This window comes from Aulostomus chinensis, chromosome 22 (genome assembly GCF_037954235.1).
Source record: "Aulostomus chinensis isolate RoL2024-O1b breed Wild chromosome 22, RoL_Achi_v1.0, whole genome shotgun sequence".
Classification (NCBI taxonomy): Eukaryota; Metazoa; Chordata; class Actinopteri; order Syngnathiformes; family Aulostomidae; genus Aulostomus; species Aulostomus chinensis.
The window spans coordinates 780,310-793,541 of NC_141341.1; the positions used below are offsets into that span (position 1 = coordinate 780,310).

Consider the following 13,232-nt stretch of genomic DNA (forward strand, 5'->3'; position numbering starts at 1 on the left):
TCACAAATGAATCAGAGGGAACGAGTTCTAACAGGCTCAGTGACACTCCTGTTCCTGGATGGCCCTCACAACAAAGACAGGCTGATTGATTGACACGTTTATATACATTCCATACATGGGCTCCCCGACACACACACACACACACACACACACACACACACACACACACACACACACACACACACACACTGAGTACAGCGTGTACCCTTTGAAAAAGGCTGTGTTTTATTGAAATACAGCAGACATCAACAGGTTGTTTCGCTGACCCAGGTGACAGAAACCGAGCCGGAACACGTTTCCAACCCATGAGCACAAACACTGATGGCTATTTGTCATTTTAGCTAGAAGAGCTACAAAGACTCTTCCTGCTGTGCGGTTCCAGCAGTGGTTTTGGGCCATGAGCTGATCAAGGCAGCCTGTTTGCTGGAGAACAAAACTGACCCCAGTCCCGCTTCACTGTAGGTCCTAACTTACGTGCATGCTGGTATATGAAGTTGAAAAAAAATCAAACGCACCCAAAGGGTTGAAGGAAGAGTTGGAAACGTGTTCAGGCAGGTTTTTGCACCCAGAGCTGGTTGTTTGATAGTAGCAGTAGTAGAAGAAGCAGAACCTCAGTTATGAAGCAGGGCTGGCCTCAACTCCCCGTGTAAAGTTGAAATTAGGGCACCTGGTTTTCACAAAAAATGTTCAGCAGGCACGCGGGGCGTAGAGGTCCATATTCATGAGACTGAAAGCCACTGCAGACCTGTGACAGGGGCCTTGACACCAGTTCTCCCTTTTCTTGTCCCTCACCCGACAGATGAATCACGATTGTTTGCTTTAGCCTGTTTGTGGTTTACACCCAGCAGCTGATGGCTGATCGCGCCTCCATGTCTCCAATCATAGACGCGTCCTGGATGTTTGCAACTTCAAAAGTGCTAAAATGAGAAGCGATTCTCGACGCCTTCGCTGCAGTTGCCATCATATAAAGTCCACCTGCTAAAGAGTCATTTAGACCCGAGGTCGGATCAAGACCCCTCAAGTTGATTTAGCAAGCAGAGGGACAATCAGACCAGATGTTTGTTCTCTACAAACCTTCAGCAGCAGGAGAACAGCAGATAGAGAAGCATGTTCTACACCAAGTACACGCCAGTTGTCAAGTAGAACCATGTCTTGGTGCTTCGGAGGAAAGTTCATTTTATTTGGGTGAAGAAACTCCAAACTACTTTTATATTCTTAGGAACCCAGGCGCAGGTAGATCAAGACTTTCAACACGCAGAGTCACAATGTATTTGTTTTGGTCCAGTGTGAATAAATCTGGAGGGTTTTCATCAAAAAACAGCGACATCACTCAAACGATGTGCTTCCCAGCTACGGAAGCGACGCCGGATGCTGGCTTACTGCATGTATCCTAGCAACACATTCAATTCCTACACTTTAAACACACACAAAATAAAATCCACTAAAAGACACAGTGACGTTACATTAAATGAACCAAGTATGAACAGGGATTTACTGAATCAAACTAGCTGTTAGCGCCAACTGTTAATTGTCATCAAAAGCAGATTAGATAGCCAGTTGCAATGCTAATTGTTTGCCCGAATTGCAAATGTGCTAGCGTGAGTTGCAAATGCGCACCCTTGCCGACTGTGTCTTTTAATGTATGTTATTTGTGTCAGCGTGTTTTAAGGCTAGCATATAGCTAAATATGCTGCTAAATAAAGTGACAGTGGCACTGTGCAGCTAAAAGGCTATGATAGCTTTGTGTGTTCCTGTCTCTACTCCCACAGAGTTTAGTGACTACATAGCAATCTAGCTAGCGGTCCGTCAGCACGGCCGGAACAGATACAGAACCCTTGAGCAGAATTCGACACTGATTAAAACAGATGTGGAGCTCCAGACCAAATTTGGATCTGTAAAAACACAAAATATCCTAAAATGGTTCAGTTTGAAGTGAAGAGCTTAAAAAATAAGAACATTCTTTTGGATGTAACAGATCTGATTTAATTTCAAACAGGTTTAGTTGTCATAGCTAAGAGAAAGAAACTGGCTGCCGTCTCCTCTCGTAGCGTCCTTAGCAGCTCCAGACAGAACTGTCATTCTACACATCTGTTGGCTGTAGCGACGCCCCGCGCTGCTGCTAGCTGCTGAGCTCTTTCAACATTCATCATGTAAACACAAAAACTTAGTTCCTCAAAGCAAATACATTCAATCATTCTTCAAAAAAATAGTTTTCATGACTCTCAAAAATAAGTCTCTTTGAAGGCAGAGCGTTGTAGCGCCGCTTCACGCTTGGATTTTAACCCTCCTGAACTGAGCGTAGCATTGACGCTACATCGTTGAACCACCACGCTAAGGTAAGTGGAGGTGGTTCCCCCTGAATAAAACGCTGGACTGGTGGAACACGATCAGAAAACCAGGCGTTGGTGGGTTTAAGAGGGTTAAAAGCTTTTGGTCGACTCACAGCGGCAGCAGCCGTTGTTTCCTGTGAAGCTTGTGGCAGCCGCCGTCTCCCATCGGACGGAGTTGAACCCCCCACCCACGTGTGGTTGAGGCCAGCCCTGGTTAGCAATTGTAAATACAGTATTTCAGATATATGTAATCTTATCATCTTAAATCTGACCAGGACACTACAGCGGCAGAAGCAATACATAAAGAAGCTCATATCTTGTTTTGACTATTACTCTTTTTTTGTCGGAATGGAACTAGTTTCAACTAAGCCTACCAAGCCAACATGTAGTTATGTACTGAATAAAATGCTATTTTCTCTTTTTTTTGTTTATTACAGGTGTGTATGATGGTGTGCGGGATGAGAGGAGAAGAGAGAGAAAAGAAAAGAGACAAAGGAGTGAAAAGTAAGAGGAGAGAGACAAAGTGAAGAAGAGAAAAAGATGAAATTCACGCAGCATGATTCTGGATTGCAGGTTTTAGCTGTGGAGAGTGTGTGTGTGTGAGAGTGTGTGTGTGTGAGAGAGTGTGTGTGTGTGTGAGTGTGTGTGTGTGAGAGTGTGTGTGTGTGTGTGTGAGAGAGAGTGTGAGAGAGAGTGTGTGTGTGAGAGAGAGTGTGTGTGAGAGAGTGTGTGTGTGAGAGAGTGTGTGTGTGTGTGAGTGTGTGTGTGTGAGAGTGTGTGTGTGTGTGTGTGAGAGAGAGTGTGAGAGAGAGTGTGTGTGTGAGAGAGAGTGTGTGTGAGAGAGTGTGTGTGTGTGTGAGTGTGTGTGTGTGAGAGTGTGTGTGAGAGAGAGAGAGTGTGAGAGAGAGTGTGTGTGTGAGAGTGTGTGTGTGAGAGAGTGTGTGAGTGTGTGTGTGAGAGAGTGTGTGAGAGTGTGTGTGAGAGTGTGTGTGTGAGAGTGTGTGTGTGTGAGAGAGAGTGTGAGAGAGTGTGTGAGAGAGTGTGTGTGAGAGTGTGTGTGAGAGTGTGTGAGAGAGAGTGTGTGTGAGATGGTGTGTGAGAGTGTGTGAGAGGGTGTGTGTGAGACTGTGTGAGAGTGTGTGTGTGAGAGTGTGTGTGAGAGTGTGTGTGTGAGAGTGTGTGTGTGAGAGAATGTGTGTGAGAGGGTGTGAGTGTGTGTGTGACTGTGTGTGTGTGACTGTGTGTGTGAGACTGTGAGAGTGTGTGTGAGTGTGAGACTGTGTGTGTGAGACTGTGTGAGACTGTGTGAGTGTGTGTGTGAGTGAGTGTGTGTGTGAGTGAGAATGTGTGTGAGAGTGTGAGTGTGTGCATGTGTGTGTGTGTGCATGTGTGTGGGGTTTCCTTCTGCGTTCACCTCTGTGTTAACAGTTTGTTTTTGTCGTTCCTTGTTGGTTCTAAAGACCCTCGACAGTCACAAGCACGTTCGTCGGAACAAGAAGTGCAGATTGGCTTTTTTCTGAGTTTTTTTTTTCCTTTGCTTTTCTTCAAAAAAGGGTTCCAGACAGAGTGGCTACAATAATAATAATAATAATAATAATAATAATAATAATAATAATATAATAATAGCACTTGACTTCACTTCAGCACAGTAAAAAAAGAAAAAATAGAACAAAAAGGTCCAAAGGTGCTTTTTTTATGTTTTGTTTTTAAATCTGATTTGATGAGAAGCGAAGCCCCCTCCCCCTCCCCCTCCTCCCCCGTCTCTTCTCCTCTCAGCGGGGAAGTGGCGGGCGGAAGTCCAGTGCCGGTGAGATGCAGAAGAAGTGACTGAAGTATTGCCAAGTGGTCCGTCGCTTTCTGTTATGTCTTTTTTGTGTGTGTAGTGGTTCCACTCAGGTTCCATAGAAAAAGAGAAACTGAGATGGAGAACGAAAGAAAAACAAAAACTCCTGGCACAGTTTTCTTTCAGTCCATAAAAAGAAGAGCTGGAGCTGAGAGGGAGGGAGACAGAGAGAGGGGGGGCTAAAGGAAAAAGAGGAGGGTTGTTAGGGGAACGCTTCCATTTACAAAATGTAACAAAATTTTTCCCGCAAAATTTTGCAAATCTGTAATAATACAGGAAAACAAAACAAATGTCCTATTTACAGCAAGAAGAAGAACCCTTTTTTTTCAAAAGTGTAGTGAGAATGCAGCAGATCCCAGCTTTGGCACTCGGCGTTTGTTTGTTTGTTTGTTTGTTTGTTTGTTTGTTTGTTTGAATCCACCCTGTCAATCGGTCTGTAGTCAAGTCTGCTGCTGCAGGCACACATTCAGTGCTCCGGGTCGCCCTCCTCCTCCTCCACGTGTCTCCATGGCAACACAGGTCACACACAACATCACCCAGTCACGTCTGTCCGTATTCATCCGCACAAATGTCTTTCAAGGCTCCTTTCCCAAGTGTAATTCAAGCACTTTCAAGGTGTGTTTTCAAGCTTTTCCAGCACCTCACAGTTGTGGCGACTACAGTCATGTGACCGCTGCAACTACTCCTACGCATTGCTAATTATTATGGAAGTAATTCCAACACCTTGAAAACATCACATTAACTTTGAGGCTTTTCAAGGATTTCCAGCACCTGATCATTAAAGAAATCTTGGGTTTGTTAACTGGCTCTGATCTCACATGGAATCTTCAACATGTGAAATGACTGACAGAAGAATTTGGCTCATATTATAAAATCCAACTGCTTCTGCTGCTGGGAAGTTGATCCAGCGTGCAGGTTAAAAGCGCCATCTCGGCTGTGGCATTGGTGGATGTCATCATTAGACGGTAATGGCTGAAGTCTAGACCGCAGAGGATTCCCCGTCTGCAGTGGCTCGTCACCACCACTGAAAGCGTGATCGTTTAGCAAACAGTTTTATTTACAGGTTTGACATTGTAATTCAAATGAGGCCCTTCTATCCTCTTAGCTTAATTAGGGAGCTGAGACCCAGGCTAGTTAGCTTAGCACAGTGAATGGTGGTGAGTGGGAAGTGTTAGCGTAGCTCCGTCTCTGCCTGCATTAATATAACTACAGTTGTATTGTTAAATACCAGTTTAACATGAGGAGACGTTGTAGTGGTAGAATCAGACACGTAGCCGGAACTACTTTCCTGACTGGGAGCAGTGATTTGACGCAGCACCTCCAAAGCTCCACTGGAACTTGGGTCAACAGAACCAAAGGTTTGTTGAGGACTAGAAGAGCGACTGCTGCAACTGATGATGATGAGGAGGAGGATTCCTGCTGGACACACCAGCATCCTGGACCTGAGCTAGCTGATGCTAACACTTCCACCCACTAACAGCCATTGGGCTAAGCTAACCAGCCTGGACCTGAGCTAGCTGATGCTAACACTTCCCACCCACCACCAGCCATTGGGCTAAGCTAACTAGCATCCTGGACCTGAGCTAGCTGATGCTAACAACTCCCACCCACTACCAGCCATTGGGCTAAGCTAACTAGCCTGGACCTGAGCTAGCTGATGCTAACAACTCCCACCCACTACCAGCCATTGGGCTAAGCTAACTAGCATCCTGGACCTGAGCTAGCTGATGCTAACAACTCCCACCCACTACCAGCCATTGGGCTAAGCTAACTAGCATCCTGGACCTGAGCTAGCTGATGCTAACAACTCCCACCCACTACCAGCCATTGGGCTAAGCTAACTAGCCTGACTCTCAGCTCCCTGAAGGAGGGTTTATTTTCTGGTCTGACTCTGAGGATGATACAAGGCTTTGCCTAAAAGTGGGCGTGGTCATTTAAGAACTGTACTGTAAATTCAGAGCAGGACTGTTGATGATACTACTACTACTGACCTACCTCCTTAAAGGAGGCTTCAGTATCCCAGAGGAACAAATTCTACCTTAAGATAAAGATTCAGCATGTTGAAAACCACATCTGACCTTTGAACCCAAACCACAGGGATTTTAGAGATAAGCTGTGACTACAACATGGTCGGGGGTTCTGACTCTGTTCTGTCCTCTGTGCCAGAATAATTACTAATATAACTGCAGTTCCACCTAACCTGTCTTATGTGTCTGGTCCAGACATCTCACAATAAAAGTTTTTTTCTTTTTCGAACGAGGAACATTCAATCTTTAATCTTAACAATAAAAAATAAAATGGGAGGAACTTTGTGTTGGTTAGCAGGGGCCGGTCGTATCGGTGGCGGTGCCTCATCTCTGCCCACACAGGAAGACCATCTACTGCCACTTTCTAACTCAACTACAAAACTCATATTAGGGTGAAAAAGGAAACAAAGCAGCAGTTTGAGATTCCCGGCGAGCGAGGACGGTTTCAATTATCTTCACACATCGTGACCCCGAATCTCCTCTCGCACTCTTCAGATTTCAATTTGGGAACATGTTGATGCCCCGCCAGAGTAAAATGTACCACCGCGGTGCCCCGTCTTATTCAAACCCGTCCCTTTGTTGTGAGTTTCACAGCTGTGGAGGGGTCACTTCAGGTCGCCAACACTGACAAGATTACCTACAACGTGACGGCGGAGGATGTTGTGCGTGATCTGAGATGCGACAATCAAGAGAATAAAAGAAAAAAATACAATATCTGTTAATTAAAAAAACTCTTTTGTTGCTCCGTCCATCTCATTGCCTTCTTCCTGTATGTTTCCAGCAGCAGGGCGGCGGCAGCAGAGCAGCGGTGGCGATGGCGGTGAATCCTATTTGCACCTGAAATGGAGAAAGAGAGGGAGGGAAGAGGGAGGCACCCATTAAAAACATTTAAAAAAGACAGGAACTTCCAAAAAGCAACAGAATGATTAAAAACACAGTTGTTCCAGGAGGAACGCTCTTGGTCGCTCAGGAACTAGGACATGGCGATCCTGGTGGACCGGAGCCTGGTCCATGGGAGGAGGGGAACCGGGATTAGACACAAACATGAAGACTCCTCAGCTGGGACCAATTTATTGAAACCAGCCGACATCAGAGCCCGTCGCACGCTCCCTCCTTCGCACGCTCCCTCCTTCGCACTCTCCCTCCTTCACACGCTCACTCCTTCACACACTCACTCATTCACACACTCCCTCGTTCACACGCTCCCTCCTTCACACGCTCTCTCCTTCACACGCTCCCTCGTTCACACACTCTCTCCTTCACACACTCACTCCTTCACACACTCACTCCTTCGCGCGCTCCCTCCTTCACACGCTCCCTCCTTCGCACGCTCCCTCCTTCACACGCTCCCTCCTTCACACACTCCCTCCTTCACACGCTCACTCCTTCACACACTCACTCGTTCACACACTCACTCGTTCACACGCTCCCTCCTTCACACGCTCCCTCCTTCACACGCTCTCTCCTTCACACGCTCCCTCCTTCACACGCTACCTCGTTCACACACTCTCTCCTTCACACACTCACTCCTTCACACACTCCCTCCTTCACACGCTCACTCGTTCACACACTCTCCTTCACACACTCACTCCTTCACACGCTCACTCCTTCACACACTCACTCCTTCATACGCTCCCTCCTTCACACGCTCACTCCTTCACACTCACTCCTTCACACGCTCCCTCCTTCACACGCTCCCTCCTTCACACGCTCACTCGTTCACACGCTCTCTCCTTCACACGCTCTCTCCTTCACACGCTCACTCCTTCACACGCTCACTTCTTCACACGCTCACTCGTTCACACACTCTCTCCTTCACACACTCACTCCTTCACACGCTCACTCCTTCACACACTCACTCCTTCACACACTCACTCCTTCACCCTGCTACACACGACGCAGTCACAGAGAAAACAGAGTTTGAGCCAAAAACCTGACAAACTCTTCTAATCTAATGTTGAATAAAGTGAGGGTCCCAACAGGTCTTGTGATTTGAAGACTGTGGTCTCCTGGAAACAGGTGACTTGTAGTGCCTGCTGCCTGTTTTACATGATGATGATGACGGGCAGCGAGACGCACTGCGGCGTTTTGGCAATTAAGCTTTCATCCATAAGCTGCGACTGCTGATAAGTTATTATGGGATGCTGCGGCGCACTGGGCTGATTAAATGAGCCGCTGAGATGCTGTGATTAGTGAGACAGGACACACTCACTGTTTCCATCACCTCAGAGGACGATACAATCACTTCCTGCAGGGTCCAGGCGAGGACTCAGACGTGACCCCTCCCAATACCAGCCCCTCTGACCAGGAGGACACCACGAGAACCTGATTATTTATTTGTCTGGTGTGTCACATTTGCCTCAGTGCCTTCTGTTGTGTTGTGGATGCAAATAAATTCCCTTAGATGAAAAAAGGTTCAGTTCAACATCAGACCCACCAGTAAACACCAGACTGGTGGATGTTGGAGGTTCAGGTCTACATTAGACCCACCAGTAAGCACCAGACTGGTGGATGTTGGAGGTTCAGTTCTACATCAGATCCACCAGTAAACACCAGACCGGTGGATGTTGGAGGTTCAGGTCTACATCAGACCCACCAGTAAGCACCAGACCGGTGGATGTTGGAGGTTCAGTTCTACATCAGATCCACCAGTAAACACCAGACCGGTGGATGTTGGAGGTTCAGGTCTACATCAGATCCACCAGTAAACACCAGACCGGTGGATGTTGGAGGTTCAGGTCTACATCAGATCCACCAGTAAACACCAGACCGGTGGATGGTGGAGGTTCAGGTCTACATCAGATCCACCAGTAAACACCAGACCGGTGGATGGTGGAGGTTCAGGTCTACATCAGATCCACCAGTAAACACCAGACCGGTGGATGGTGGAGGTTCAGGTCTACATCAGATCCACCAGTAAACACCAGACCGGTGGATGTTGGAGGTTCAGTTCTACATCAGATCCACCAGTAAACACCAGACTGGTGGATGTTGGAGGTTCAGTTCTACATCAGATCCACCAGTAAACACCAGACCGGTGGATGTTGGAGGTTCAGGTCTACATCAGATCCACCAGTAAACACCAGACCGGTGGATGTTGGAGGTTCAGGTCTACATCAGATCCACCAGTAAACACCAGACCGGTGGATGTTGGAGGTTCAGGTCTACATCAGATCCACCAGTAAACACCAGACCGGTGGATGGTGGAGGTTCAGGTCTACATCAGATCCACCAGTAAACACCAGACCGGTGGATGGTGGAGGTTCAGGTCTACATCAGATCCACCAGTAAACACCAGACCGGTGGATGGTGGAGGTTCAGTTCTACATCAGATCCACCAGTAAACACCAGACCGGTGGATGGTGGAGGTTCAGTTCTACATCAGATCCACCAGTAAACACCAGACCGGTGGATGGTGGAGGTTCAGGTCTACATCAGATCCACCAGTAAACACCAGACTGGTGGATGGTGGAGGTTCAGTTCTACATCAGATCCACCAGTAAACACCAGACCAGTGGATGGTGGAGGTTCAGTTCTACATCAGATCCACCAGTAAACACCAGACCGGTGGATGTTGGAGGTTCAGTTCTACATCAGATCCACCAGTAATCACCAGACCGGTGAAGATGATCACGATGAACTTCTTCCTTTTCTTCAAGGTGCAAATCTTCTCCGGAGCTTTCAAACAAATCTTTATTGACACCTGACAGTAGCTGGAAAGGTCCTGCAGCCGTACTGCGTCAACTCACTAATCGTGATTTTTGGGTCTCACATCACAAACTCGTAAGTGTGAGTTTCTAAACCCCATAGTATTTATGCAGAGATTGTGTGTGTGTGAGAGAGATAGATTGTTTTCTGCAGTGTAATAAGGAATTAAAAACTAGCAGCCTGGCTGCATGGAGGTGAGCCCTGAATGCTCCATCCAAAGGTTCAAATATGCGTGTTGTTCTTGGTTAAACAGAAGAGGAGCAGAGCTTCAGAGAGATGAGAGGGAAACATGGCAGGAAGATGTCTGTGATCTGAGGTCCCTCTCAACGTACAGCACCTACTCATCCTCCACCTGGAGGGGAGGAGCTTCACTCCCGCACTGCTGGGTTTGCATACGTTTCTTCCTCTGTCACTGACAGAGACGGCACCCAACATGGCAGCCACCTTTGTTTTTGACTGCAGTGAGGGTCAGGTAAAGGATGGTGTGTTTTCATGCCGTCCTCCCGTAATCAAGAGCACCCTGTTCACATCTGGTGATGTGGAGATACTGACCAAACTACCGATCTTGAGAAGAGATCAGGTCTTGGATTGTCTGTCCTGTTCTTTGCTCATTCATCCTGCTATCATGTGATAATGGCAGTTATTCTGAAGTTTGTCCTCTCTTGGTTTCTGTGGATTAAAAAGGCATCTGTCTGTTTTATTCTGCTGACATCAGAGGGATAAATGCTTCACAAAAGACTTTTCCTTTAGAAAAAACTAAAATTTAGACGACACAAGCACTGTAACGTCCCTTTGCTTCGCTCCACGTCAGCGCTGATATTGAATAATAATCACTGTTCATCTTTTCTCCATCACCTACTCAGATCTCGTAGTGAACTTTTACAATTCGACATCATTTTAATGCGATTCTTTTTTTCCCCGGAAATTCCGCTATAGAAAAATAAAGCATTTGGAATTAAATCTGTTTCTGTCTGGCAGGAGGAAGCAGCAGGAACTATTTTGGGAACTCACTGACAGCTGTTGTTTATTCAAAATGTGGCATATTGATTATTGATTTTTAGCTGTCAAGCCTTGATTTTGAAGGCATCCCAAAGCGGCGACAGCCTGTTAAAAGTGATGATTTCAGAGTCTCCACCTTGTTTACCGCCGTTTGTCTTGAGGAAATCATCTGAACGTGAGCGAGTCTGTTTTGATAAGCGGGCGCCTGCCGGAGACGTTCAAACTTTCAATCGTCTGTCAGAACAGACAGAAGACGTTGCCTCTGTCAGCACACTTTGCCCCAGGCGGAGTCTTTTATCTCTCTAACTTTACCGCTCCAGGGGGTACGATGCTATTTCAGGCCTCCAATGATGATCCCCCCCCAAATTTTCCTGAAGTTGGTGTTTGTTGGTGAGCAGCTGAAGCCAAAACTCACACAGCTAGACACACAGGAGCGACTGGCCAGAGAGGCTTTGTTTGCTGCCCAGGAACCGGGGGGGTGGGGGAGCAACTGGGGATCAGTTGAATCCCTGTCGCTACGTATAAAAACGGCAGACGCACTCGGCCTGACAGCAGCGTTTGTATATATTCAAGAGAAACACTTAACAGCCTTCGTTTCTGGCAAACTTCGGGGAGCTTCAGTTAACAGGAAGTGGGAGCTGAACTGGCAACCAACAAAACCCCTTTGAGTCTGAGTTTTGTGATCTGTTGTTCACAAACAGCAAAAACTTAAATTCTACTGCCTCCACTGCCAAGTCTGCGTCCAAACCCGGGATGTGTGTTGGTACCGGGGTGGTCAGCGGGTCTACAGTGTGAAGTATTTCTGGATATCAAGCACAGTTTTCTGTGGCATCCTGGTCACGTTAACCGCTGAAGTGTACAATGTACCTACTCCACCAGCTGCTGCTTGTTTTACTGTAATGCCATCACCACACCACTCCATTAAATGGCGAGGATGCTCTGAGAAGTTCCTCAGAGGCGGGGCTTAGCAGTAGCGTGTCCTCCTATGCTTCATTCCAGCTGCTATTAGAGGTGTTCCACTGAAACGTGTAGTTTAAGTCTGACTTCATGAACTGGAAATATGTTATTTGACCTTTTGTGACATTGCATGGAAGAAGACACAAAGAATTAAATAATACTAGTTCTAATAGTACAAAAACTGAGTTACATCTCCAGATAAAGTACTTTTGATGGGAAGGGTCTGACTGTTGACATGAATTGTCCGTCTTCAGTGGACTTATTCAGTTTTTTAGTACATTAAGTTTCTGTTACGGTAACAGGTAACGCTTCAACAAGCTGTTAACCGTTACCCTAACCAGCTTGTTGATGGCATGGCTCTGTTCCGCTAGTGAGGACGTGCAACCAGACAGGTGTTAGCATGCAGTAGCAGCGCTCTCACTGTTTATGCAGTCAGCCGGCCGGACGCGTCCTCCACCATGGTCTTGTCTCTGTCCAGGAGCAGCTCTGGGCCCTTCCTCGAGTGCCTGTCCTCCAGCCAGCTCCCAAACACCTCTCTCGCTCCGCTAACCACGCCCCCGTTCTGTCCACCTTTCTTCAGGTCAGCCGTGTTCTGCTGCCTCAGTCTGTTGAACCAATCGCATGTTAGCAGATTTTTATAGATGATGAGAAGCTTTACCTGAGCAGGTGTCACAGTTGGTCTTTAAGAGCTCCACCATGTTTAGATCCTGACCAGCTGATAGACCCTCCTCTCCTCTCCGGTGCTCCAGGCATTCTTCAGACGAATGACTACCAGTTAGCTTAGCTACTATGAACACTAGCAGTGGGGGGCAGGAGAGGTGAAAATGAGGAGATGTTGCAGGTGTCCACTGCTAGCGTTCACTGTAGCTAAGCTGACTAGCATTTAACCAAGCACCAGAGAGGAGAGACGGTCTAGCAGAGGGTTTGGATCCAAACATGGTGGACAAGATCAGGATCAAGTCCTGCATCTCATCTCTTCATCTACGAACCTGCAACTCTCCAAACAACGTCACATTTCTTATCTGGTTTAAACCCAGTAATGATGGAAACACTCAGACTGGCAGAACTGGTTTCAGGTCTGAACCAATACCAGTCCTACACTCGGCTTGGAGACTTTGAAGCTCTGCAATCTGAGAACGGCTGTTAAATTAAGTATTTTTTGGACGAGAGATATTCATCTGTCCGATTAAAGAGATTAGGGAAAAACAATAAACAGCACTTTGGAACAATATTTCGCTGAGCTCGTCCCTGTTTCATTTGTGACTCCTGACTCATTAGCGCGAGCTCAAGGACGCATCTGTGAAGAATCGGTAGGGAAACATTCCATCTAGAAGTGAGACCACAAAGATTAAGGCAGCAGTTCTCAGC

General features: G+C 46.9%; 1 protein-coding gene across 4 annotated transcripts in view; it reads right to left on the minus strand.

The window, feature by feature from the left end:
• Positions 1-207: 207 nt before the first annotated feature.
• Positions 208-13,232, minus strand: part of LOC147240198 (zinc fingers and homeoboxes protein 2-like) — a 90,189-nt gene continuing 77,164 nt past the window's right edge. For 3 of the 4 annotated variants that reach the window (XM_086192832.1, XM_086192830.1, XM_086192831.1), the window contains 2 exons: positions 12,286-12,469; positions 208-7,037 (listed from right to left, as the gene is read on the minus strand). In XM_086192832.1, the coding sequence (XP_086048958.1) occupies positions 12,289-12,469 (181 nt within the window). In that variant the 3' untranslated portion in view covers positions 208-7,037; positions 12,286-12,288. The remainder of the gene's footprint in view (positions 7,038-12,285; positions 12,470-13,232) is intronic. The other variant, XM_086192833.1, reaches the window with a different exon arrangement.